This window comes from Solea solea, chromosome 6 (assembly GCF_958295425.1).
Source record: "Solea solea chromosome 6, fSolSol10.1, whole genome shotgun sequence".
Taxonomy (NCBI): domain Eukaryota; kingdom Metazoa; phylum Chordata; class Actinopteri; order Pleuronectiformes; family Soleidae; genus Solea; species Solea solea.
The window spans coordinates 3092809-3120628 of NC_081139.1; the positions used below are offsets into that span (position 1 = coordinate 3092809).

General features: G+C 39.9%; 3 protein-coding genes across 7 annotated transcripts in view; 2 read left to right on the plus strand and 1 right to left on the minus strand.

Annotated features, from left to right (window-relative positions):
* The first annotated feature begins 52 nt into the window (after positions 1 to 52).
* Positions 53 to 10672, plus strand: eif4enif1 (eukaryotic translation initiation factor 4E nuclear import factor 1). 2 transcript variants are annotated; one of them, XM_058632537.1, is made up of 19 exons: positions 53 to 371; positions 856 to 960; positions 1057 to 1130; positions 2302 to 2429; positions 3329 to 3603; positions 3810 to 4008; positions 4143 to 4297; positions 4836 to 4974; positions 5416 to 5586; positions 5931 to 6202; positions 6716 to 6811; positions 7036 to 7222; positions 7447 to 7532; positions 7788 to 7924; positions 8091 to 8172; positions 8244 to 8367; positions 8453 to 8776; positions 8872 to 9042; positions 9755 to 10672. In XM_058632537.1, exons 2-19 carry the CDS (start codon positions 862 to 864, stop codon positions 9940 to 9942), a joined length of 2907 nt encoding a protein of 968 aa, XP_058488520.1. In that variant the 5' UTR covers positions 53 to 371; positions 856 to 861; the 3' UTR covers positions 9943 to 10672. The 2 variants fall into 2 exon arrangements, with proteins under 2 accessions (XP_058488520.1, XP_058488521.1); XM_058632538.1 differs by having other exon boundaries at positions 54 to 371; positions 6737 to 6811.
* Positions 10673 to 11860: 1188 nt separating this feature from the next.
* On the plus strand, positions 11861 to 22018 carry patz1 (POZ/BTB and AT hook containing zinc finger 1). Of its 2 annotated transcripts, XM_058632539.1 has the most exons (6): positions 11861 to 13498; positions 15558 to 15621; positions 15738 to 15909; positions 16822 to 16980; positions 20018 to 20230; positions 20598 to 22018. In XM_058632539.1, the coding sequence occupies exons 1-6, from the start codon at positions 12255 to 12257 to the stop codon at positions 21074 to 21076; spliced, it is 2331 nt and encodes a 776-aa protein (XP_058488522.1). In that variant the 5' UTR covers positions 11861 to 12254; the 3' UTR covers positions 21077 to 22018. The 2 variants fall into 2 exon arrangements, with proteins under 2 accessions (XP_058488522.1, XP_058488523.1); XM_058632540.1 differs by lacking the exons at positions 16822 to 16980; positions 20018 to 20230 and having other exon boundaries at positions 11862 to 13498.
* Positions 22019 to 25384: 3366 nt separating this feature from the next.
* Positions 25385 to 27820, minus strand: part of LOC131460377 (solute carrier family 2, facilitated glucose transporter member 11-like) — a 101903-nt gene continuing 99467 nt past the window's right edge. For 2 of the 3 annotated variants that reach the window (XM_058630804.1, XM_058630806.1), the window contains exons 9-12: positions 27110 to 27211; positions 26955 to 27030; positions 26747 to 26874; positions 25385 to 26610 (exon numbers count right to left, since the gene is read on the minus strand). In XM_058630804.1, coding sequence (XP_058486787.1) covers positions 26416 to 26610; positions 26747 to 26874; positions 26955 to 27030; positions 27110 to 27211 — 501 coding nt within the window. In that variant the 3' untranslated portion in view covers positions 25385 to 26415. The remainder of the gene's footprint in view (positions 26611 to 26746; positions 26875 to 26954; positions 27031 to 27109; positions 27212 to 27820) is intronic. The other variant, XM_058630805.1, reaches the window with a different exon arrangement.

Here is a 27820-nt window from a genome sequence, read left to right on the forward strand (position 1 = left end):
AGGCGCCGGTGGGCACAGTGTAATCTTTCCAAGGACCTTCTTAAAGCGGCGATCAGAGGAAAACTGAGGCTACGACTTAGAAAACATAGAAAGATCCGTCAATTATTTAAGATTATATAGTCTCCTTGTCAATTTGTTTGTTATTTAAACCCGTGTTGTTTTGTAAACCCTAACATACCCACTGTGTTTCCTGAAAACTCTGCAACAACTCAACCGGCACTGAGACTTGGTAGTCGCTGAGTGGGCATTATCCCCATTCCTTAGCTAGTTAGCTAGCTAGCTAAAGGTGCTAGTTTAGCTAGCTAGCTAACTAACTATCGTGAATTCACGGTGCTCAGCTCGACCAGTTCTCAGCACAACGTCCAAACCGAGTAAGTGTTATTAATATTAAGAATTAGACAATCATTCGTGATAAATTTGTTCAACACACGATGTGACGGACCAATTGTATGTGAGACGCTAGCCGAGCCAAACCTCCAGCAGCCTTTGATAATTGTCGTTTATTCTCTTCAAACTCTACGAAGACTTTATTCATTTTTGACATAGTGACGTGGAGCGACTGTTTACATCACACTAATTATTTCACAGTCAAACGTTTTCAGTTATTTCTACACTTGAAACTAGCTCGAGGTAATTCATTGTGATTGACATATCTCCTGTTGGCGTCACTGGCTGTTGTCAATTAACTTGCTAATTGGCTAGCAGCGTTTGCTAAAACTGTCCCCAAGTAATATAGCGCAAGCTTGAATCAAAGTTGTTGATTTGATAATGTTTGTAAGTGTTATATTAATATATCAACATTTCAGTTGTTTCCAGAAATTGTTGAAACAGAAGCTATTTGTTCTGTGTCTGCAGTTTATCATGGAGAACGATGCTTGTGTTGAGCAGAAAATTGTCGCCGCAGCTGTGGATCAAGTAAAGCAGCAGCTTACACCCGCAGCTCCTTACAGATACACAAAGGTGAAGAAAAACACCAACCATGTTCAAATATTTACAAGTTGTATTGAATGGACATTATGAATACTAATCTTTTTTTTAAAAATTGTTCTTGTGTAGGAAGAGCTTCTTGAAATCAAACAATTGCCAGTCTCCAATGAAAGGCCAGAATGTCTCTGTGAGAAATACGACAGGTGAGAATGAATTTCTTTGATGTAAAACTGCCCCATAACATTCCAGTAAAATGTGGGTAAATGATGGAGGGATTGATGGTGGATTCTCTCTGCAGAAGAATTTATTCTCTTTATTATTTATTTTATTTGATGAGGTCAGATATGTCAGGGTTTGACGGAGCAAGCATTAAAAATTATATTCATTGAAAAATGTATTTAGGAACACACATGAACAGCATTAGAGTCAAAAGTCTTTGTCTTTCAAGAGACGGATGCATAGGGCACTGGCAACCGAATTCCAATAGCAAATAAAGATGCCTGCACACAGTCTTACCATCTTATTCAATCGTCTAGAGCAGGTTTATAAATATTGCACTAATGTCATCTAGAACAGGCCAGACAGCCTGCTCAGAAAAGCTGCTGTGAGTTCCTGTGTCTGAACACACTGACCAGAAGTGATTAGATCAAAAAATTATTTTGTCAATGCTGTAAATTGTGCAGCATCCTGCTACATATGTCTGAAAACTGGCAAATGCATCCATTTATAGGCCAAAATGATGAGGGACTATGTTTAGATACTGTTTAAAAGTGGAATTGATTCCCTATCCTCTAACTGGAAAATTTCTTTGCAAATCTGTGTAGAAAACTTTCATTCTCTTCCTTTTTTCCAGTGCTATGTTGCTGCCATTGGCTAAAAAGATAAATGTTGCTGATGCATTGTCATATTTTAAAACATAAAAATTATACCACTAAAATGTTTTCACTTTCCATGTAAGCTGAATTACCAACAAAGTTTATACACTCACTAGTAGTGCTGGGCAGTATATTGATGATGATGTCTATGTGTCAGAGGATAATGGTTAGACTGGTTGAAGATGATAGAAAGGTAGCATCCATTTTGGATTACCACCTGTTGCAACCAAGATATGCATGCTGAAGTCCATCTTTAAATGGATACAACTGCAAACCTTGAAGCAAATGAGCTGCAGCAGTGGAAGACCTCGACTTAATTGGGTACATAATGGCAAATGGGTGGCTGGTTGAGTGTATTTGAATACAAGTCAGAGTTCAACATTTGAAAAAAAGCTGACATAAGCCATATAAACATTGTTTGTTTTTTGAAACCATTTAGTGGTTTAATTATCTCTTCAAATCTCTTCAATCATTACTTTCAAATGGTGTTTTGATACAGTGATGGTGTCTGGGACCCTGAGAAGTGGCATGCCTCACTGTATCCCGCTTCAGAGCGGAGCTCACCAGTGGATGGTTTTAAGAAGGACTATGTTGATGACAGAGTTCCCCTGAAACGAAGAATCCCAGGTAAATGACAATGAAGGCCAAAGCTAGACATCTACACATTTATATATCGACCAATGCAGGTTATTATATTGTTTTTTGCAAGATGTGAGAATTTGCAAAGTTGGAGAATCTTAATTTTGTTGTAGTTTTGTAATATTCAGTGGCCACCAGCGATGGGCATTCCTAGTAAACGTGCTAATCGAAAGTCTTTGCTTATTGATAGCTGCCCCTGCTTGAAGGACTGTGTGTTCATTTTGCTAAAATAACAATGTCACACAATCATTCATATGAACAGGCATAGTGTCTCCTACCATCCCAGTTGTTTCAGGTCATTGTTTTTTTTTATTATTATTGCCTATCTGTCATTTTGCTCCCATCTGCCTCTCTGCTACATGCAAGGGCAAATATTCACACTCACACATGAAGAGCAGATAACAGAAGTTAGTTGGTTAGAAGGTGTGTTAAATGTTTCTCAAAAAACATGAAAACCACACTGAAATATCAGTGTTTGAAAACACCCTGTGTCTCATTATGAATCTTTGCTCTGAAACACAATTGCGCGGATATCTGTTTCAATTCGAAAGTTACTTTGACCTGTCTGAGCTTTCAAAAACGAAATCTTCCTTATGGCCCAACAACACTATACAGATTTACAGAACAGATTTAAGAGTAAATAAAAGTGAAACCTACAATGGCTCCATACATTCTGTAGCATTTAGACCTATACTTGAAACTACACCTTGTGACTGGGGGATAAAGAGATGGGGTTATCGATTTCTTAATTATCTTTTCAATATACTCATGAATAGCATCCATTAATGCCCATCCCTAGTGGCTACAGATGATGCCTAAATAAAATTATAATATGTCTATTGTAGAGTTTGTTGTCTAATCATCTAAAACCCACGCATCATATTCAGATCCTCGTGAGCGACTAAAGGAGGATGATCTGGACGTCATACTGAGCCCACAGCGACGCAGCTTTGGAGGTGGATGTCAGGGCAGTGCTGCACCCGCGCCCCACATCCGTCGCCCAATCAGCCCGCTGGAAAATAAGGAGAATGAAAGTCTTCGTCTAGGAGGGGCACGAAGAATCGGCAGTGGGCGCATCATTGCTGCCCGAGCCTTTGAGAGAGAAGCCCGTGCAGAAAAAGAACGGGAACGTGAGCGAGAATATAAAGATAAAAGATTCAGGGTTGGTGCTGATCTTTCTCACTGTAATATCTTGTTCAAATATTGTTGCATTCATTGCACTGATGTTAAAACTCTAATTAGAATTGTTTAGATGGAGTTCAAAATGACTGAATTTTACTGCAGGATACTTTTTGCTCTAATTATAGAAATGTGTGTAACGGAAGAATAACTCAGTTCTCTTTATTTTTATTTCGATATCATCTATAGAGAGATTTTGGTGACAAACGTGTCTTCAGTGAAAGAAGAAGGAATGACTCATACGCAGAGGAAGAGCCAGAGTGGTTCTCTGGGGGCCCAACAAGCCAGTCTGAAACGATTGAACTCATTGGATTTGATGACAAAATCCTGGAAGATGACAAACGCAGGTCCAAGCGGTCAAGAAAGCGAACGGAGTCTGTGAAAGAAGGCATGCTAAAATTTGTTATGTTATTTGCAACACTAGTTTCAGTCAGTTGTTCTTGGGTATTATTTGATGACTAACTTAGTGTGACACCAGTCATATTATGGATACTTAAGATATTTTTATTTCTATGCCAACAGTGGAATGTAATGGTGGGCAAGTGGAAGGGCAACATGTGCAGTCTACAGCTGATCAAGAGGTTCCCCACCCTGATGTTCTGCCAGAGCAGTCGACTGGAGACTTTGACTTCAATGAGTTCTTCAATCTGGAGAAGACTATGCCAGGACTGGCTTCGGTAAGTTCTGGGGTGCACTGTGTGGTTATGTTGGTGCTTGAAGGTGTGAACATCACAGATGGGATGGTTTCTACTAAAACGCTATCAATATGATCACTGAACAGTAGAGGTTTTCAGGTGCATCTTCATTTCAGTCATTAAAAACCTCTGGGAGGTTGATTTAATTGGCAGCAATTATAAATGATATTAATTGAAATGTCTAGTACAGGCTACCTCTGCTGTGATGTCACTGAACCAGATCTGTGGTGGTGGCTGTCATCACAAAATGGTGCTTTGTGCTCTTGTATGGGATTCAAGATTGACAAACCAAGTTTATGCCCATCATTATAGCTACATTAAACATGTACAATTAGTTGAAAAACTAACCGTCTTCAAGTTAAATGAGACTTTCATTATATCAACACAATACCAAAAAGCACATTTGTGCTAAATCAATGGAAAGCAGTCAAAACGTAAGTGCAATTTTTGTTCTTGCAACCTTCTGCCTGTATATTTTGTGTTTTCCTACATACTCAACGGGGTTCTGTTTCTCTTTCAGATGATAGAGGATGTTTTGGGGGAGGGCCCTGTATCAGCCAGCCGCTTCAGTCAGTGGTTCTCAAGTAACATGAGCCCTTCAGGCAGCCAGTCCAGTAGTCTGAGGTCTACTCCTCATGAGGAGCTGGAAAAACTTGCAGGTAAATTATTTAATTTCCTTGGCTTTTCCACTGTTTGAACAATTTGAATGGACCAGGTCACAGCCCTTTACATCAGTACAATCTAAAAACAAACTAATTAACTTTAGAACAGGTTTAATGTTGTAAAGGTGGCAGGGGGTCTTGGATTTTTAAACATCATGATAATTGTGGATAAGTCTATGTTGTAACAAGCTTCTGAATTTCTGTTACACTGTTGCCCAAACCCTGTGAATGAATCAGTTCTTGAATCGATCTGATTCTTAGTTTTGCTGAACTCTCAATCTGGGAGAGTACATGGTAAAAAAAAAAAAAGTGGCTGTCCAGGTTTTTGTCAACCCCAAATTGCTGTTCTTCTGTATCCCCCAAATGCTCAGTCTTTTGACTACATACTCTCTCAAAAAATGGATATCTTGAACCTTGATTTGTTTTTCCTCTTTCAAGGGCTTGAACCCTGTGGTACCAACCAAGATCCTGCCTCCTTCTTTACACCTATTCAGTCATCGGATTGCAGGGAGAAGGTGGACATCCTGGAGTTGCTGCACAAAGCCAAGATCGACCTGAAGCCTCTTCTGTCCACCCTATCAGTAAATAAAGCTCGGCTCCGGGAGAACAGTACGTTTCACCTTCACTAAATTTTGACTCCTGACTTGTATCATTACATAACTGTGATAAGAAATGTTATGAAAAAGTAAGAACAGTAGTGCACGAAATGACTGAACCACAGTATAAGATTGGGTACCAAACACAGGGAGGGCTGACTAGACTGAAGACCATAGGGTATCTAAATAAGTAAATGGCTCCCAAATCTCAAGGGGTGGGGAAAGAAAGGAACTATTAATTTTGTATCCAATCAAAGGGTGGATACAGGACTCCACCACTGTACGTCCATAATTGGTTAAAACACTGTAACAGTCTATTTTGAGCAGCTACATAGATGTTGACTTTTCTGTACCTAGCTTCCACTGGAGTGGTGCTCTCGCTCGAGGAGGTGGAGGGGGAGATGAAGGGGATGAAGTTGGGCTCAGGACCCCAGGCACGAAAGGTTCCACCTCCACAGAGGGGAAATGGTACACCCTTCATGGCTGAGCATTTAGAGGAGGCCTTGACCGGTTGCTCCAGTGTCCGGCCACGATCACGTGACACCGACATGTCGGCCTTTAATAAACTAGTCAGCAGTATGAAGGCAAGTGGAACTCTGCCATCTCTCCCCAAAACCAACACCAACAATGTAAGTATTTATATGAAGCTTGTTTTGTTTTTATATTATACCCCCAGGCTTACTAAAGTCATTCCTAAATTTTTTAATATTCCAACGGTCTACAAAATGATGGGCATAAATTTGTTCCTCAACTGTTCAACGGTTGTCTTGTTTCGTATTTCAACATGTTCCATTAAGCTGCATGTGTCGTTTTTGCAAGTCTATTTCTCGAATGTACCAAGATAACCGCCAAGACTGTCGCTGAACATATCAGACTTAAAGGGAAGTGAAAGTACATAAATCCATATCATCAACTTGCATGAGCGACACACGTCGTGGCTGGCTTGTACAAATCTATCCGAGTGGCCTTGCAGTGACTGAGTTTAAGGTTTCAGCAGTGCTGTATGGAGTAATTATTCGAATTTTCTTTTTAATTTTTAAAATTCAGAATGTATATAACATGGTCTAGACTGCATGATGGTTACTTGGATAGGTTTTTACATGAAAAATGTTTTGGTTTGGCTTGCATTGCACCCACCACAGATTTCTCATTGTGCAATGCAGCAACCATCAGAATCAACTCCAGTGACCTTGTCTGAATCCCAGGTGCCTGCACAGCAGCAGAATAACATATTCCAGGTGTGTATACCTACTGTCCTGTCCAGATTAACTTTCAAGTATGCCCAAATAATATTTTCCCCATAATTAAAAGGTTTCTGGTGCTGTCATTTCATCAGTGCATCGTTGTGCCGTTATGTTTAACAAGCGTTTCATGTTAACAAGTGAAAAATCTGATTTTGTGACATCTGTTTTTATTTGAAAAATACTGAACCCTGCAGTTTACTGCACTGTTTGTGTTATAGGAGCTCTTGGGTGGTCCTGTTCGTAGTGGTTCCCCTATGCTACTTGGCAATCTGTTGGGCAGCTCTGAGGGCCCAACATCCTCTGGCCCTCTTCATGGCCTACTACACAAGGGCCCTTCACCGCCTCTCTTTCCACAGAGGGCACCTTCACCTGACTACTTCAACAGTCGATTGCAACATACAGCTGGTAAGATCATTGCATTTTATGCACTATGCAAACATTTTGAGACATGACACATTTACTAACAAATGTTTTGCCTCAGATTTAACACCATGCTTATCGATATCTGCTTAGGAACTTGCAATGTCTGACATCTTTATTTCAGTTTTTGTTTGGGGGGGATGCTGTGGAAGAGATGAGCATTATGTATGTTTGTATTTATTTATTTATTCCCCCCCCCTCCTGTCAAGGTTTTCCTGTTGGTCCCCAGCCCATGCTACCAGGACATTTTGGTGACATACACAGGTCCATCAGTCCTGGATCTGCTGCACAACAGGTAACCTGAATTACTGGAATCAGTTTACTAGAATAAATACTTTTTGTGTTGATGAAAGATATCGCACACAAAGTGAAACTTTGTCTGTTTTGGGTTAAATTTGCAGTAGATTACACCAATGGTTTGGATTGAAAGTTGAGAGAATATCAGTTGTCAAAATGACAAATATATAATATTATTTTTCCTCTCCAAATTCCATGATATATGAAGACATTGTTTTGGTGATCTCTTCAGCTATGTTTATCATTTGTCCAGATGAGGGTGATCTCAGTGCCCGTGAATCAGGCTGACCTGGAGGCACTGGCATTCCAGCAGGACCTTGCTCTACATGCTCATCACACATTTCAGTCCAACTACAACAAACCACCTATGGACAAGTCTTTTAGAAATCGGTTAGTTTTTCAAAACGATACTGTTGGATTTATGAAGATAAATGTTTTCGGCTATATGCTTTGTTTCATTTTAGCAAATGAAAAGAGCCGAATCTTGCATGTTAAATTGAATTGCAAGGAATATACAGATTTTGGTATATTGGCTCATGTGCTTTGTACTTGACAGACCACAACGTGTTAATCGCTCCCCTGGTCCAGGCTCTCAACCTGCGGGGAGAAACTCTCCAGGCAACCCTGTCACCAGCATGGTGAGTATAGTATTTTTGTAAAATCGACTCATATTACTAATATTTGATGCCTTTTTTTATTTTTATTACAGTTGTCTCCTTCATTTACACCCACATCTGTAATACGCAAAATGTACGCAACAAAAGAGAAGAGCAAAGATGAACCATTTAGTCGTTCGGAAAACAAGGAGGACGGAACAGCACACTCTCATGATGGTATAGCACATTGTATCATCCACATCATGATTTGGACTTCAGTTTGATGTACTACAAAACTAAGGTTTGGATTATACGTTTACAGACCGAAGCTCTCCAAATCTATACCTGGAAGCGATTGAGGGGAATGCAGCCCAGGTTGGGGGAGCAAAGGCCGCCTCGCACACTTTACAAAGCAAGGACCAGGAGCGTCTCAGGCCTGGCTCTGCAGGATGCCATACATCAACCATGGCACCTCCCGGAGCATCTTCATCTTTTCCTCGGCCAATTTACCCAGTACCGTTGTTATCCCCCCATGTACCCATGGTACGTCCTCCTCCTCCCCCCCAGCTCCACCCGAATGTGGTTCAGCGAATGCTGGCCCAGGGTATCCAGCCCCAGCAGCTTGGACCTGCTCTTGTGCAAGCCGGTTAGTATATTGTATTTTTTTCCGCCCATAATCTATTTGCTGTCAGACATCAACCATAAATGGACACAAACTAAAATCTTGACTTGTACTCGCAGGCATATTTCCACCACATGTTGACCTTGCACAACTTCAAGGCTTGCCTCCTGCCCTTCTTGGACAACCGCTGTACCCACTAAATGCACCCGGACATCCACTTCTACCTCCTAGAGCCAGTACTCAGATGCAGTTAGCAGTAATGCAACAGCAACTTCAGCAACAGAGACCAAGTAAGTTGAACTAATGTCAAATATTCTTGGGCTCGTGTGTGTATCGTGATGGCAAATAGACGAGAGATTCCAAATAATAAACGTTCATTTGTTTTGAATTTAAAAAAATAAAATGCATTAGATGGCTAGAAATCAGCAAAATATAGTTAGCATTTGTTCCTAGCAAAATAAATTTACAGTAAGGCAACTAGCAATAACAATGGATAAACTTTGCTGATCAAATTCTCAACGTTAACAGCAATTTAACATAATGCCTATCTGAGCTGGTCATTAACAGACGTGTTGTTACCAAGTAGTTTTGCGTCATCACTGACATTTTCTACTCGGGTAAATATGTATCTTTATTGTGCTTTTTCTATTCTTGATGATGTGTTAAAATACAGTTATGCCATTCGGCTATTTTCACACATTCATACAGTGCATCAATATGAGGCACTTTCTTTCACCCATTCACATGCTAACAGAACTACCTGGAACAATTTGGGGTTAATAGGACCAAGGACACATGGTTATGTTGACGGAAGGGAGCCTGGGATTTAAACCCCATCTCAGACCCTGAATATGGGACAACTTTAAAAAGCCAATAATTGTCTGCTGCAGTTAATGTTTAATATACTGTGTAATTAGTGTAGTTAAAACCCAGCTTTAAAGGTTTTGGTTGCACTTTTGTTCATTTTCTGCTTTTGATTAACTTGTATTTTGTCTCTTGTAGTTCATCCAAGTGTTCAAGGCCATCTGTCACAGAGCCAAGGCCCCCACCGGACGAATGGCTCTCAGGGACACGGAGGCCCCCCCCCTCTAGGCCTTGCAAAGTGGTTTGGAACAGATGTTTTGGAACAGCCACTCCCCTCAATGCCGGCCAAGGTCATAAGTGTAGATGAATTGGAGTTGCGGCCATAAAAAATAACTGTGCTTGATGGCAAGATATATATATTTTTCCTTTTTTTTTTTTTTGGGCAGATCTCCTCCACCTCGTTACCATAGAAATGTGAATTTTAATTTGAAAGACAGTGCACAGAACTGGATAGTATAACATGTCATTTCTTCAACCCTGAAATCACTGCTTTGAAGAGGTGATTGATGGAGATGTTTTTTGTAGCAGAGTGAATTTTTTTTTTTTTTGTATTAGATAATGCACAGTAAATATTGTATAGGCCTAATTGTACAGACCATGGAAAACGATGTTATGCTCCCTGTAAATAAGTATGGTGGTTTGGTTTCTTCTTGTCTGGGTATGGGGAAGGTAAAAGTCCTGCAATTCAATTCAACCAAAATTGAGATGTTACCAAGAGCTGTTAGCATTCCTCTGTCTTGTCTACCCCTGACCCTCCCCTCTCCACGCATTGAGAAAGGGCCACTGCTAATGACAAATATTAGATTTGAGTAATTTTGTGGTATGGCTTGTGGCCTTTTTCTGTAGAGGTGACTGGTAGGAGCATTACAAGACAACTCCAGGCAATGTTTGTGCCTTTTTTTTTCTTTTCTCTTTAAATGTATCCTCTCCCATCCATGTCACTATTGGGGACAGCACTACTCTCACTGTCAATTTTTTTGAGGGTGTTTGGGATGCAGTTAATGTGCTTAAAGCACAAATAGAATTAATAAATAAAACTTAAGTAAAATGGTTTAATTGCGTTTAAATTATTTTTGCTTTACTCCCGTGCAACTACCTTGATTGTAGAACCTTGGTTGAACAGCCCTAATGGCTGCCTTACTGGCTACACCTGTACAATGTCGAGCAATAACAGACCTGTATGGCGCCATCATTTATGGTGGTGGTGTTTGAACTGAAGGGATTTAGATAGAGGTGTTAAAATAAAATAAAACCTGATATACATTTGAGGGGAGCTCATGTACACTTTTTAGGTTCTGTAAGTTTGAACTGAATGCAAAGCAAGTAAGAGACATATTTAAGTTAGTGTTGGCTGTACAAGCAGAGGCAATGAAGGTCAATTAGGCATATGCCAGTTTCTCTGGTAAAAGTCTTGCCCAGTATTGAGGTTGATTTCTTTGAAAGGGATGAGCCAGCATATCTGCAGATATTGGGCTTGTTGCAGCTGTTGCCATATTGTCAAGCATGTGGGAGTTTATAACAAACTTCTTGGTATAAAAATATTTAGAGAAACTTTGCTGACAATCTGCTGCTTGACACAGTTCATACACTGTTACTGCTTTTATTTCTTTATAAAAACGTTATCATTTATAAGGTTACTCATGGGATTAGCTATTTTAAAGTCATGAATTGCAGCTGAACTCATCCAAAAGTGGAACCACATATTTTACATCCCTGTATATGAGAGACGTCTTACATTTTATGGTTGAATTAATACATACATAATATAAATACATAACATTTCATACCCCAAATGGTTAATGACCAGGTACTTGTCAGGTGCTTATGAATTCATTTTTGAATTTCTAAAAAAAAGACCAGAATTATCAAGAGAATTTACAAATATTAAACATTTGCAACAACACTTAATGTCTCAATGATGCAATTTAAAGCACTTAAAGGCACTTAGTCAAAACAAAACAAACCAGGACTTCAGCGGTAACAGATTGGACAAACGTTACACGTGATTTTCCTGTGACCTGTCAAAATGGATGTGGGTTATTACTCATGACTGTTTCTCATTGTTAAATAATCCTGTTCTCCTAAGATTTGGCTAGTTTCCTAAGAATTTGTATAATTATGTTAGTTTTATGTACGGTCAGTGTAACGTCAACCATGTGTCTTTAACACTGAGCTCAGAGGAGGGGGGGTAGTTGGTTGGTTGGTTAGTGGGTGGTGGGGGAGGGGTTGGCTTTACAAACAGAGGCAGGAAGAGATTAGACCTGCGTGTTCATGTATCGGCAGAAAGACACGAAAAGACCCCGATGGTGCTGAGGCTCTTTCGCTCCTCCGCGCGATTGTCACCGTGACGAGGACCAATTAAAGACACGCGTTGCAGAATGAAACCGCAGGGAAACATTTCTCACAAAACAAGCGACCCCCACCCGTCAAGAAACCAGGGTCAAAGTTCACAGGAAGCTGGGGGGCTGCCATTTTTCTCCGCTGCTGCTACTGCTAACATTTAACGTTAGATGCTAAAGCGACGGGGTTTTAGGTTTTGTTAGCTAGCTTGAATCAACGGAACGACACCGTAACGTACACAATCCGCCATTCCCCCGACCGCTGACGCGAACAACCGTCGTTATTGGATGAATTCGGCATGGAGAAAGTAGCGGAGCCGTCTTGGACTTCTTCGTACACCTACCAGGTGAGCAAGCACAGTGCGGAGATGCTACACAACCTCAACGTTCAGAGGAAAGATGGAGGCAGGTTCTGCGATGTGGTCTTGCGCGTCGGCGAGGAGAGCTTCCCTGCTCACAAGGCGGTGTTGGCCGCATGCAGTGAGTATTTCGAGTCGGTCTTCAGTCGCCCCACGGAGGGTGACGGAGACGCGAAGGAGCTGGAGATGCACACGATCAGTCCCAAAGTTTTCAAAGACATCCTGGACTTCGCGTACACGTCCAGGATCGTTGTCAGGCTCGAATGCTTCCCGGAGCTGATGACAGCCGCCAAGTTTCTGCTGATGAGGTCGGTGATTGAGATCTGTCAGGAGGTCATCAAACAGTCCAACGTGCAGATCTTGGTCCCGACCTCTCGGGGATTAGACGCCAGCCTTTTCCAGGCCACGGGAGCCGCGGAGCTGGGTTTCCCGGTGGCACAGTCGGATTTTGTAAACGGAACAGGAATGCTGATGAACGGTCAGAGCTTTGCTAATAACACGCAGATACACCTGGATGGGAGCGAGGACACCGCCGCCGTGTCACTGGAAGACGGCGGTGAGTCGTCAGTGCCGATGATGGAGTCTGTCGACGGATTGCCCGTCTCCCCATCCACAGACTTGACGGAGAACACACTTCATCACGAAGACGATTCTCCGGGCTCTAAGAGGAGCAGAGGGAGACCAAAGAAAGCTGGTGGTGCGGTGGAGACTGTCTTCAATCACAGCATAATGAAAGACAACGGGCTGTTTCCTTGTGGCACCTGCGGTAAAGCTTTCACCGAAGCTTCCCGATTGAAGAACCACGAAGCGCAACACGGAGCCCAGAGCGGCGGAGCACACCACCTGAATGACAGCCTGTCATCGGCGGGCGGCGCGTCTCTCGTGTCCCATCCCGGCATGGTGCAAAACGGCTTGCAGTTACACGGAGCTCTAACGCTGGATAACGGTCGCAAACGGGAGAGGACCAGGCGACACGTCGGCTGTGACATTTGCGGGAAAGTTTTCCGTGACGTTTACCACCTGAACCGACACAAGCTCTCCCATTCCGGGGAAAAGCCGTACGCGTGTCCGGTGTGCGGGTTGCGGTTCAAACGCAAGGACAGGATGTCTTACCATGTGCGCTCCCACGATGGCTCAGTCGGAAAACCATACGTGTGCCAAAGCTGTGGGAAAGGTTTTTCAAGGTGAGCTGAGCTTTATTCCCGGTGATCCAAAGTCTTTGTATGTTTGAGGACAATGCGTGTTTGTGCCTCAGTGCCTGGACATCATCCAGGACAGCTGCAACGTTTACACACCATTGTTTCCTGCTTATGATTATTATAGCAATATTTATTAAGAAAGATGATCAGTCTGAGACGTAATGCAGAAATACAGCAAGATTTCCAATGTCAAAACAATGGGCTCTTGGTATGTTTAAATACTTTTAAATCCAACCCTTACCGTGACAGTCAATGTAAATTATAACAGTAAGGTGTCATGTCAGTTTCACAACTATAGGACTGTACAGAGTGACTGTCATCACATTTACTTAGGTTATTTCTAAACAGGATACAACCCCTGCTGCAGTTTCTCAGACCCACTGTTGTTCTCAGGGCCAGTTACAAACTCACTGTCACCATCTACTGCTGTGGAGGTTAACATACAAGAAGACCTGATGATACACAAAAAGCACTCAATGTTCTTTTTTTTCTTAAATCCATAAACTTGATGAGGGGAAGTGATAGAGGGTAATTTGTGCATACAACAGCCATTGTGACATATTTAGCAGGAACATATTAACAAATGGCACTGTTGTGTTACTGTAAATCAGGACAGTGTGACTAAACTACCATGCACCCTAAAACTGAGGAAGCTAAACGGAGCTCATCCGTCGTTAATTTGATTATTTACACCTGTGATTTTGTTCTGTGACCTGACAAACGGGCCCATATTCACAGGTGTGTTATGTTCAGATAATGACATTGCTACAGAGTATTTTTCAGATTTATTATGACTTCTAGCATAGTTCTGATCGTAAATGAATTCTCAACATGTTTATATGGACAGCAATATCTCAATATTAACCTGATAAGAAAGTAGTTTCAGTGCAGCATTGTCCAATTACCTTAGACCATATGCGGTCATACTTGGAATAAGCAATGCATGGTATTTGAATTTTAGTTGTGTTAAGTAGAAAGGCATACACCTTAATCAGATTATGACAACTAATTACACACCAGTTAACATTATTGACATGGTTCCTAACCAGGCTTTGTTCTGAAACATGTAAATGGCAATATCCATGTAATATACAACTCATGTAAACACACTCATTTAAATAATGTATTATTTAGAATAAGGTATAGGATGTAAATATGCCCTTTTCAATTCAGTTGTTGATGTGTCCGTGTCCTAAATCCTCTTGTTTTTACAAAAGACATTTTGCCATGCCACTGTAGGACAAAGCACAGGTGTAAATAATGGATATTAATTACTGTTTCTTTTTAAATTGAACAAAAGTCTTGTTAATGTTATCAGGAACACCTGGGCCTTTCCTGCTGTGAAAAAGGCGTATTGTTTATGTTGGCTTTCTGTCTCACTGTCACAGCTTAACTGTGCGCTTGAACAGAGAAGAGCCGTCCTTAACGTAATTGCTAACATTTGCTTAAACGACAGAGGCCAAAATGTCTGCTGTGAATCCGGAACCATGATGTTTACGCTGCGGGCTTCTACAACGCTTGTTCACTGCAATCTCTGCCAAGGAGGTTATGTGTCCAGTGTCCACTGCAGTGCTCTTTGTCTGTTGGCAGAAAATCTAATTAACCAGTTTTCATAAAACTGTGAAGTAGGGGTGGGCGATATTTTGGGATTTTGATGACAATTGGTCAATATCCTTTTAAAATTTAGATTTTTAATTGTTTAAATCATTAATTGTTGTTTATGATTATATCAATGGACACTGTTTCAGGAAAACAAGATATATCTGGTCCTTGTTTTGTTTTTTTCACTTTGACTTTGTGACACTATCAATCATTTTCTCGATTCATTCATTAGGTGTTTGGTCCATGAAATATCAGGAAAGTTGTTTCCCAAACCTCAAAATAATGAAAGCCTTATTGCACTTTGTTGTTTAGAATGGGGAGGTCTTATTCTCTACATGTATGACTAGAATTATTTAATTGAAAAACTGTCCTTAGAGTTTTCAGGCTCTTTTAAAGCCAGTGACGCTAACATCAACCTGCTAACACCTTTTTTTTCGTCCAGACCTGACCATCTGAATGGACATATCAAACAAGTTCACACAACAGAGAGACCCCACAAGTGCCAGGTAATACATAATGAATACATATTGAATTTGTTTTGTGTGGCAAAAGCTCATGCGCCAGTGATGGTTGTAAATGACATTAGAGAGGCATTAACATGTGGAATGTTTCTCCATCGCAGATTTGTAATGCCTCTTTTGCCACAAGAGATCGCCTCCGGTCACACCTTGCATGCCACGAGGACAAAATCCCCTGCAAAGTTTGTGGCAAGTTCCTGCGTGCTGCCTACATGACCGACCACCTCAAGAAACACAGTGAAGGGACACACAACTACTGTGGCATTTGCAACAAAGGTAATCATTTAAACATGTCCGCTTATTGCACACCTGCAAAGACGTTTGTGACTTCTTTGCCCCATGACAGGTGACATAGATGCACATGCTGCTATGCATATTCTTCTTTGCTGTGCTTCTAGGAAAAGTATGATGGATGGCATTGAAGCCGAACTACTGTGGATATTTCTTTTTTTTTATCAACAATGTGCCATTGCAACCTTGTAACCAAAAACATCTTACAGGGCTGTGACTATTCTCATGCAATTTGCCATGATGGTGCAAAACCAACAATATCTTGTTGCACTCTGTTGTGAAGCTCAACTCTCATGTGAGTGTGTGCTAGGACCGTGCAACTGTACCAATCTGTTTGTGCTTGTTTGGTTTTCTTGTTGAACCCTGGTTAATATTTCATCCTGTCCTCGCCAGCAGTGTTTTTGCTACGATGATGCAATACTGTTTTCTCACAGAATGGTAACCTCACCCTCTGGATTGGAATTGAATGTCGTTGTTTTGAAATCAGAGTCTGCTACAAAAGCTTTGCCTAAAAATAATCAACTATTGAGTGCCTGTAGGTGAATCAGCTGGCAATCACAGTGTGATACAAGGATGGCAGTGTTGTGATTAGCTCAGTCCGATACGGTTTGCATCACGCTTGGTGATAAAGTGAATGAATGAATGAATTGGAACCCATGGCATTGTGATAGAATTGTGGTGGGTCTTCTGATTTAAGATATTGAGATGCAGTTGTGATTTCCAATTAGAAAAATTGATGATGACTGAACTTTGATCCCCGATCGATCATCAGTGTTCCAGAGCCGTTCTGGTTCGTGGTTCTTGACACTGATGAAGTCGATGGCGCAGACCAACCTTGTTCACAGGACACAGGAGTGTGTAAAACGACTGCCTTGTTCTTTGTTCTTCTGGTCCCAGGTTTCTCCACCGCGTCCTACCTTAAGGTGCATATAAAGACACACCATGGCTCTCCACTGCCCCCCACTGCCACAATGCACACCTTCCCTGAGCCACGGGGGGGACTGCAGATGCACAACGGCACCCCTTACCACATGGGACGCCAGTGCTCAGTGGAAGGCAAGCAGCCGCCCGCCCCATCCCAAACTTTCATGTTTCTGGCTTTCATGTGCTCTGCTGAATTTTTTTGGAGAAACATGCTTTTGCATCGCTGTGTATGTTTCACACACGAAAATACATCAACCTCACTGCAATGCTATTCCCTAAAACATAGACCGTCCTGCAATTTCACCTGCTTTTTTTCTTTTTGTTGGACATGTGTGGGTGTCTTCGATTAGAGTATTTGTATCACTTCCCTGTGGCAATGGGATAGAAATTACAACTCAACTCAATGAGGACTATTTTTGAAAACAGGTACAGGTGTGTATATATTATATTATATTTATATATATACTCTCCTTCATTTTTAATAGAGTCCTCCACGAGAATGAGAGCAAAGTATAATCTTATGATTAGTCAGATAATATTGGTGCATATATGCTTTTATGTTTTTGGGATAAAATAAAAACACTTCACCTAAACAGTCTTAGACTTTGCATATGTTGAGTTTTCTCCATATTCTGGTTTAAGCCTTATCTTAAAACAAATTAGAATATTAATAACACAGATGGATTGGTTACACCCGACAGTTACTGAGGGGAATGCAAGCCATTACAGAGTCACTAATTCACATGCACATCTACAGTGGAGATCTTGATCTTGTCTGATTGAATAGTGTGCAGTTGCTATGTTCTATCAAAACACTGCACTCTTACTAAGTGTGAGGTGTGATTTGATTCTTCTATTTGGATGAAGATTTTGAATTAGGCAGGAAGAAATGTTGTTGATGTGTAGTCAATGACTGCTACTCATAACATGCTTTTGTACGTGTGTGTCTGTCCTGCATGGCACTGGCAATATATGATTAACAAAGTCTGTGCCTGTCTGGCTTGTCCATCTGTCCTTTTTAAAAGAAAAAAAATGCACAGTGTTGCATGATAGTAGTTTTGCTCTTTTGTTGGAGAAGCAGTAGCATTGAGGCAGTGCACTCATCAAAGTGTGAGCTTTAACCATAATTGTAAAAAACCCTCTTTTTTCATGACTTGTTTTTGTGTGCAAAATAACACTTTTGTCAATAATCAATGGTGGTAATGAGTTGTAGAACACTGCAACTTCAAATAGGCAGCCAATAAAGCCAATTTTTGTTAGAGTAATAAGCAAATAAAACAAGTTACACAGTCACCAGCAACAGAGCAGTCAAGAAAAGTCCAGCAAAAAGCTTGAGACATTTTAATTACATATGTATGGTGCTTCTAGTTTCGCTGTCAGACATGTAGAGATGGAGAAGAGACTCAAATCTCAAAGAAAACCATTCTAAAACATTTGTGGACAGCAGTGCAAGGAGGCAAACTGGGCCTCATGTCATTTTCTCTGATCTTGTGAAAAATGTGGCGGCTCAGTTCTGCACAATTTGGGGCCTATTAATAGATTCAGTTGTTCCAATTGGCAGGTACAGCTTTCATCAGTGTAACAATGGAGGGAAAAAATCAATTGCATAGATAATTAGTTACTAATGGAGTCACAGAACCTCCTATTGAAAACTATTTTATAGCTGTACCAGATTATAATTTCTAGTGGCTCAGTCTCTCTTACAGAAAACAACCAATAGAGAAATTGCGTAATAAAATGCAAGTAAACACTTAACTTGAACATAAATGATTATTATGATATATTATATGAACTCTCATGATTATTGTTCAGGGAGATGAAGTTCATCAGAGATATGCGCAGAAAACGTGAAAATACGATTATCCTCATTGGAAATGGCCATGGCCAGAAAATGTGTACTCTCACCATATTTACTGATGTACTTTTTATTCTCGATAATGGAAAAATAATACTCATAATCAAAATTTAAATCCCGATTATTTCAAATGATTACTCATTGTTCTGAACGTGAAACAATATAATTTATTGCACCATATCTAACAAACGCTGCGTGATATAATGACAAGCGGGACAGGAAGTCAAACACCATTACATTAAATATATTAAACATTAAAAGCATTATTCTCAGAATAAGCCCCCATTTTAGAAAATCGTTTTGTGTTCAATTATTATGTTTTTGTAATCGTTTGAGGCCATAATCATAATTGAAACACACATTTAAATTAATTCCACAGCCCCAATTCACACAAGACAAATATTATGACATAATGATACACCAGGACTGGAGCGAACAATAAATGTAGTAATCACTGAAAATCTCCTTTTATTTTCTTTACAAGCACTCTTGCTTGGAGGGCATAATGCGTGCATTAAGAGACCTCTTTCCGTATGCACAGCACTTGTCTGCTGTTACCACGGTAACCATGTTTGGGATGGCGCCATGAACTGGGATCAATCGATATGCTCCATGAGTCATCACAGTCAGTATGTTTACATGAAATTTTTAAAAATCGAATAGCTGCGTTAATCGGACTGAAGCCTGACTTAAAGACATGTAAACATGTCCGTCTGACTCACATTGCACTAAATAGGATATTGTGTGGCCAAATCACTCTACACATGATCCACTGTTCCCACTCCTGGCCTTTGATCCGAAAAAACAGAAGACGACAACAACAACAAACAACAACAAAAACGAGACGTAATTCAGTGCGCTGCATTCTTGGACTGACACTGAGACTGTCAGCTAAATATTTTGGACAGTAAATGGACAGTAGAAGGAAAACGGAATGTGCTCCATGTGGTACCAGCGAAGGTTATTTTGGGCTGTGACACAATAGCTTAACTTAAATTGCCACTTCCTAGTGGAGGCTGACACTTCCTTCAATAAATGGATTCCTAGTAGTGTTTATATACTGGTACAAGGACATTAATAGCATCACTAAATTGCACCCAATTCTTTAAAATATATTTATTTATATAAAAACTAAAATAAACAATAGGAAATGAGCCTCACTCAGCATGGATCCACTCATACCAGTACACCTGTCCCGTATACTGTGTATTTCAAGTACTAATAATGAAATGAAGGTAAATCCGACCATTTCCGTTGGCCTGTTATGTCTGACCCCACCCCCCTTCCTTTCTCCCTGGCTGGGTTGTCGTGTAGACCTGTGCGCCAGTCGCCAGCTGCTTCTCACCTCGTCTGAGGCAGAGGCTCGCTTTCATGGGCTCTCTGGACACCCAGTGCTTCCCCAGCCTGGCCCTCCGGCCTCGGGCGTGCAGCCCGAGCTGCTCATGGGGAAGCCAGGTGGGACTCCGTATTTCTGGGATAGTCGCTCTGACGGGGTGCCTGGCTTCCCTGTCCATGGGCCTGTTACAGGTCAGTACAGTCCAGCAGGAGAGGGTGGGTTGGGGGGCATGACTTGGCATGGCCCACTTGTTGGATGAGTTTTCAGTGGACATGGGGCAAATGGACTGGGTTAGAGGATATTATGGTTCGATCCCATAGGTAATGTCGTTGTTGCCTTTTTGCTGAATTTACCCGTAGATCTATACAATAAATTGTCTCACTTTTTTCCAGTTTTGATTGTTGCTTTCTCATTTAACACTTGATGTTAATATGAGATTTATTCAGGTGCCAGTTACTGTCTAAATCCATGTTTCCTAATTGTTCTTTTCCTCCTCTTTCCCCCTTTGTCCTCTCTCCTCACTCCCCCCATTTCCTATGCATGTCATGTTTACCACAGATGGACAGGAAAACACCGGGAAATGTCCTCACCTGGAATCAGAAGAATCCGATCCTTCATTCGGTGAATTATCCAACTGTGATGAACTTAAATCCCCTCAAAAACCCGATCAGCCAGAGCTCGAGACGCCCTCTTTATCCTGCAACGGAGCCTCTGCGGGGGCACTGGGGTCCCCCGAGGGATCCAAAGCCAAGACGGACCCTGAGAAGAAGTTTACCTGCGCGATCTGCGGTCAGGCCTTCCGCACCAAGTCCTACCTCAACAAGCACCAGCACAGAGTTCACAAAACCCAGAAATCCCAGGCCGTTTCAGGGTCCAGCTTAAGTGAGCTGGCTCCATCCCTGAGCTCCCCGTTCTCCCCACAGCAAAACATGTCTCTGCTGGAGTCCTTTGGCTTTCAGATTGTCCAGTCTGCTTTTGCCTCTTCACTGGTCGACGCTGACGCAGGTCAAAGTGGACTCGACTTTGGAGGGAAGTGACGTATTTTGAGTTGTTACGAAGCTTCTCACTTTTTTGGACGAAGCTGGGTCGCCCGCAGAAGATGCTCTGTATTTGGGAATAACTTTGCCTCAAGACTACTTTTTCTGTTTGTTACGTTGCTTAATTTGTGTATCCGATATTTTTGTCAGACTGCCATACGATTCCTACTTTTTTCTACGTTTTTCAGAGTATGGAAAGTGCACGGTGTGTAAATGTCCTTTGTAAAGAAAATTACATGAAGGAAGTTTTTCCTTTATCTTGAAGTTATATTTGCTAGGCTTTCAGTTGTTTTTGGCTTGTGTGTGTTGAACTCAGCCAAACGTACAACATGTCCCTGAGTTAGTTACTGCATTCTTTAAAAAAATGAGAGTTTCTTTTGACTCATTTACACTGCTCTGATGAACTTGGCGACTCGACCCTTGGCCATCACAACAGTTCTTAACGTCTCGTGTTCCCCGTTTTCCCTGCAGGCTGTAAACATACGTCTTTACCTCAGAGCAACAAGAGGGCTAGTTTCTGTGTTTCTGTTCTTCTCTGCTTCTTATATATATATATTTTTTTGTTTTTGTTTGTTTTTAAAGATGATTTTGTTTTTCCTTCAGAACATAGAGTTAAATCAGCCTCGCAAAAGTAGGTTTTTTCTTTACTTTCTTTAATTGCAAAAAGCATCTTCCTGACAGGCCCACGGCATATTTCATTACACATTTATTAGTCAATTTAAATGCTGCTGATTGACGCTGACAGTTGTCAAGGACCTTTAGGTTGTTATTGTTGACGGGTTTGTAGTTGACAACAGTTGAGAAGCACTTTTAAAACACGTACGAGTAAAACTTAAACTTTAATCCTGGCAAAAGAATAATTAAGCTACCTCGTAGAAGATATTTACAACATAGTATGTTCAATTCAAAACTAAGAAAACAATTTTTTGCAGCCCCAATTAAGTCAGTATGTTTAGGCTCTTTGTATTAGTGCTGGTAGAACTACCTTTTTCTTTTGTATAAAGCCTTATATATATATATATATATATATGTATATGTATATATATATGTATATATATATATATATGTATATGTATATGTATATATATATATGTATATATGTGTATATATATATATATATATATATATATATATATATATATATATATAAGGATTGTTTTCATCCACATAATCCTAAGTGTTAGTGAATCTCAACCAGAGACCTCACTCAGTTCATGATCGCTGACAGGATATGCTACTGGCAGCTCTTAATCCCTCGTTCTAATTAGATGATTGGTAAAATAAGCATAAGGAGAGGAAAGCCATTTATTATAATGTATATATTTTGAAATTGTTATTTTTTTTTTATATTTAGTTTGGCAAATTTTAATTTTAGAAAATTTGTCTTGAAACATGCCCTGAGCTTGTTGGTCTCCCCCCCCCCAAAAAAACAAAAAAAACAACGGCAAGTTTCTGAGTCTTGTTAAATCAGTCGTGTACAATAACCAGGGACCAAGGTCAGGTATATTTTCCGTATATTTTTTGAGAATTGTAAATGATATTTTATTAACTTATTCATGCCCTTTTTGTTTTTTTGTGTACAGTTTTCTTTTTTTCTTTTTTCTTTTCAATTTTCAATTGTTAAACAAAAATCTTGTGTGATTTGCTTATTTTTTAATAATCTTTTCACTGTAAATTATGTGGGAAAAATGGAGTTGTGTGCCTGTTTTTGTGCTTGTTGTGCGGCAATGAAGAGGTTTGAGGAAGGAGTCACACACCCTGATCCACCACCAAAACAAAAATGCAACTTTTGTAGTAATTTAAGCCGACTGAAAGTCTGCAGGCTTTCTTCATCATCACCTCCTGTCAGCGATTTAGCAGTTGCTCGTCCTGTGTCGTTGACCCGACTTGTGTTTTGCACTAATGGCCACTCGCTCGGTTGAGGCACAAGCATGTCGTCTCACAGTAAATGTGTGTTTTTAAATCCGAGACATTCCTGTGGTGAAAACAAAAGAAAACTCAACTGTTTTAACGACACAACAGCATGTTATCGATCGGAAATTGAGAAATTGTTGGTGTAATTTGGCTTGAATTCTGGTTCAAAGATGCTACATGCGTTGTGTAGTGTCTTGGTTCGAAATACTGACTTTTCTCTCGCTGCAGTGTCTGAAATCAGAATGTTTGTGCTTAAAAAAAGAAGAAGAAAAACCCAGTAATGATAATGTCTTCAGCCTAATCATTTACCTTTTGATAAATATATCAGTTCAATGGATACGTAAGGTTAAATGTTGTTTAATGGAAGTGAAATTCAGACGAGCTCTTCACAATCATGAATCGCAGTAATTCACTCTCGACATACGTGTACATACTATGATTTATGTTGAAATGACACATTATGCAAAGAACGTAATATAAAAATCTATCGGGTATCAAGAGGACCTAATACAAGTAGTTTGTTATTTAATTATTTCCTTATAGTTGTTAAACTTCCAACAGTGAAGGTGTATGTGTGTGTAATGATGACTGCAATGAGTGTATAGATGTGCCATCTGTGTTTTTTTATTATTATTTGTTTCCTCCTTTCTGTTGAATTATTTGTGAGTAATTTAGCTGTTAAATTCAAAACATTCCTATATTATTTATGGTTTTAATGCGATTGTAACAAGTGTGTATACCACTTGTATACACAGTCTATAAATATATACAGTATATATATATATATATAAATATATGAACCAACTGATATGATCTATGTTTTTCAGTGGTGCTCCTGTACATTTGTAGATTATTTTTTTCTTTCTCTCATGTCTGTTTGTATGGAGGAGAGTTAAGTTATGGCCATTTTTTTGATTGAAAGTGTGAATCACATGTTTGGTCACATGTGGACTGAATGTCGATCACTGGTTTGGTGGCAGTAACTGGTTCCACTGTTCACTGTACTGTCACTCTGCTCTGGTAGCACTCAGACTGCCGGCTGCACAACTCACTTCTTTCTTTTTCTCTTTCGTTTTGTTTATGATCCACTCTGCACTAGTATTTACATCCTACAAACGAACAAGGGGTTGTGCCGTGACTATTGTTTGAAATGAAATGGAAGAAGATGCCGTTTAAGAAAGGAGCGCGTGTTTCGTCACAGGGATGCTTGATTTGTTTCACTTAAGTTGGTACTTGAGTAAAAGACCTTTTTTTTGTTAAATTGAATATTTAGACCTAAATGGTTTTTGCTTTCTGCTTTTGGTCTGTTGCAAAGTGCCTTCCAAATACAGATTGTGCACAGCAGTGGATTAAAAAAGAATCCTCTTTTCTAAAGGTTGAGAATTGTACAGAGCGACTTGCATTGACACTTTTGTATAAAAACACACAGCAACTGTACAATAACGTTAACTTGGTATTTTATCATCGTACTCAAGGTTGCTCTTAAGAGGTGTGAGCTACATTGTGTCTTTGGACATTTCAATTCAAGCATACTTTTCTATAGGTATTTGTTTTTGTACTCTGTGATCGGCTCTCATCTCTCTCTTGTTGGTACAGAGATGTGGGCGTCGAATAAATCGCAATTGGAAAAAGCTCCTTACATTTGGCCTGGAATCTTTTTTGCAGGTTAAATTTGAAATATTGTTCTATTTAACACGTTTGTCTTTGCAGCAAGAAGACCCGAATTTGCATGTTCTAGTTTCCTCCCACAGTCCAAAAACATGCAGATTTGGGGATTAGGTAAATTGGACACTCTAAATTGACTGTGAGAGAGATCAGGGGTCTCCAACGAGTAGCTCTCAGTCCCTTTCCAAGGAGATCGCCAAAGGTTTCTATAATGAAACAGCTAAATTATTATTTGCCAATTAGTTGTCAAACGGTTGCGCTGCTGTCAGCTTGATAAAGTGGTAGAAAATGGATGGATGTGCTTTATGTCCTTTCACACTTTCACCAATGATCCACTTAACGGTAGCCTCTAGCACAGTGGTTCTCAAACCTGCTCCCACTGCTCTGCATGTTTGAGACGTGATTCAAATAAACTGCTCGTTACCAGGCTTTTGCAGAGCGTGTTGATGAGCTGATCATTTGAATCAGGTGTGATGGAGTCAGGGAAACGTCTGAAACCTGCAGGACCAGGACTGAGAATCACAGTGTTGTAGTTTAGTGTTTAATCCAAGACACTACGATGACGAGAACAAACTCATCTCAACTATTTGTACTTTTAACAACCCATTAGAACAGAAATGTCGGCTTAAAGGCTTAAACTGTAGGCCACCTTAAAAGCTAAGCGTTATAAATAATGGATCGATGGGTGGATGTCGAGATCTCAATCTCAGAAAGTCAGAGTCACAGGAATTAGCAGTCTGGACTGCACTTACTGGCCACTTTATTAGGTACACCTGTTCAACTGTTACCACAAATATCTAATCAGCCAATCGCATGGCAACAACAACACAATGCATTAAGACATGTAGACGTGATCAATATGACCGGAAGAAGTGTAATTAGATGGTGACAGTTCAGACTCGTCTAGATTTCTAGAATTTACAGAGAATAGTCAGGGAAAGAAAAATATCCAGTGAGTAGGAAGTGAAAATGCCTCGTTGATGTCCCCTGGGTGTCCTGTGTACCTAATAAAGTGGCCAGTGAGTATGTGGGTTAATTGAGATGAGAGTTCAAGCACATGTGTGTCACATACTGGATACACACTTATTTCTTATTTTGCAGTTAATGCTTTTATCCAGTGTTTACAGAATTATACCACTACAGAAACCATTTTGATGTATATGATTTATAATATGTGTCAGGTTTGTATGTGTGTGTGTTTTGGTATTCATATAAGCCCACATTTTTCTCATATCTACAGTGCTTAACAAATGTTTAATAAACCACCACCCAGAGCCACAGCTGCCCTAAATTGAAAGCATTGGTAATTATCAAAATCAAAAATTATCATTGTTACTGTTTTACAAATAAACTGAAACAAATAGTAAAGCACGTTATTATTTCTTATTGATTAAGATGTCAAGTTATAGTTATTTACTTGCATTCCTGAACAGAAAATGTAGTTTGAGTGGGTTTAAAGTTATGTTCGATTAATGTCTGACTTTTCAGAGAAGAAGCCCCGTGAGGTGACTTAAATTTGGGTATAAAAAAGGTAAATTCAGTTTGTTATTTGCCCAATAAATATATTTTTAGTTTTAAAAAAGTTTTCTAAACATTTGTTTAGCACTGTGTATCATCTTTTTTGTTAACAAACCTCATAAGCATATAATACTGCTCGTACTTGCATTCACTAAAGGTTTAACGTTGCTGTGTCAGTGGATATTTCGATTACATGTCAGTAAGCTGGAGAAACAACAGAAATTATTATAAAGATGAGCAAATCAAAGTTTAGTGGCAAGAGAAATGTCATCTGTTTCGACGTCACTTAAACTGTTCTTGTAATTCAGTTTGTTAAACTCTTCCATAATCTCAACCATTGTCTTTCCTTTCGTCTCTGGGACAAAATAAATCATGAATCCTGCGCTGAAAATGGAGTAAGCCACGAAAATCAGAAAGCAGAACTGGCCGAGTCCATCCTCCATGAGAAAAAGCAAGAGAAACAAGTGTGAAAAAATAGCATTAAAACATATATTATACTGTCTATATAATAATAATAATAATAATAATAATAATACAAGAGGGACATGTTGTCAATCACAGCTCATATCTCACCACTATGTAGCCGAATAACATTCCCACGACAAACATGCTGAGCCAGTTGACTGTTCCACTGATCACATAAGCAGAGGGACGCCAGGCTTGTAGGAAGAGATCAGCAGGAAGAGCCATAGACACTCCAGCTAAAAGGAGATTTTTATTTTAAAGGCGAGGTGACTTATACTTTATGTTTACTTCTTTTACTCTACAACAGAAAACTCACAGGGTCCGAGTCCATAAATGAGGATGACACAGAAGATGAGGGCGATGTTCACGTACGGGATCCACGGGCTCAGGTCCTGACAGAGACACACACAGAGAAAAGGTATTAATGATAAAACTTCCACAAGACAGAGGCAGGAGAGGTGCTGAGGTTACCTTGATGGAGAGCATCACAGTCAGCAGAGACATCGTGATGCCCATCAGTAAATATCCATAACCCATTAACTTCTTTCTTCCAGCACGATCTATGAGGAAAGACTGTAAACACATCTGCATGTAGTGACTGTAGTCATCTAAACAATTCCTGCAAATATGTCGCTGTAAATCAACTATAAATCTATAAAGTACATTTTCAACATTATCATTTCACAGGCTTTAACCATGATTGATCATCAACAATACTGTATAATACTGTATGTTTGTGTTTAATTGCATAATTGAGGCTATAACTGGATGCTCCAATGGGATTTTTACATTGAGTATTTATACTGAATAATACTGTGAAGAAACAGTAAAGTGCTGTATTTTTCAAAATAAAATACAGTATTCAAATATTGTAAAGTGACAGTAAAATGCAGTATTTATATCAGAGACTGCTGCCAAATCACAGCGATACACGGCATAACCGTGAAAGTTACAGTCTGTTTACAGTAATTGTTTGTTTAAAACCGTTAAAAGTTCGGTATCTAGGACACAAAAAAAGGACTGTAAATATACACACACAATAATTTAGTAGCAAGTAAGTATCTAATACATTTACTTTGAAAATAGTATGTCTGTTTTTTTATTTCTACACAGAGAAAGTAGATTTAAACCCGTTATAGCTGCCTGGGTTTCTCTTTCTTGTATAACAGGACACTCAAGGAC

Bases quoted from the DNA above. Each gene is read 5' to 3' on its own strand.
- patz1 (XM_058632539.1), top strand. From the start codon at position 12,255: ATGGAGAAAGTAGCGGAGCCGTCTTGGACTTCTTCGTACACCTACCAG. The intron at 15,910-16,821 runs GTAATCATTTAA...TTCTGGTCCCAG, and splicing joins CTGTGGCATTTGCAACAAAG to GTTTCTCCACCGCGTCCTAC. The intron at 20,231-20,597 runs GTCAGTACAGTC...TGTTTACCACAG, and splicing joins TGTCCATGGGCCTGTTACAG to ATGGACAGGAAAACACCGGG.
- eif4enif1 (XM_058632537.1), top strand. From the start codon at position 862: ATGGAGAACGATGCTTGTGTTGAGCAGAAAATTGTCGCCGCAGCTGTG. The intron at 7,223-7,446 runs GTAAGATCATTG...CCTCCTGTCAAG, and splicing joins TCGATTGCAACATACAGCTG to GTTTTCCTGTTGGTCCCCAG. The intron at 7,925-8,090 runs GTTAGTTTTTCA...TGTACTTGACAG, and splicing joins GACAAGTCTTTTAGAAATCG to ACCACAACGTGTTAATCGCT.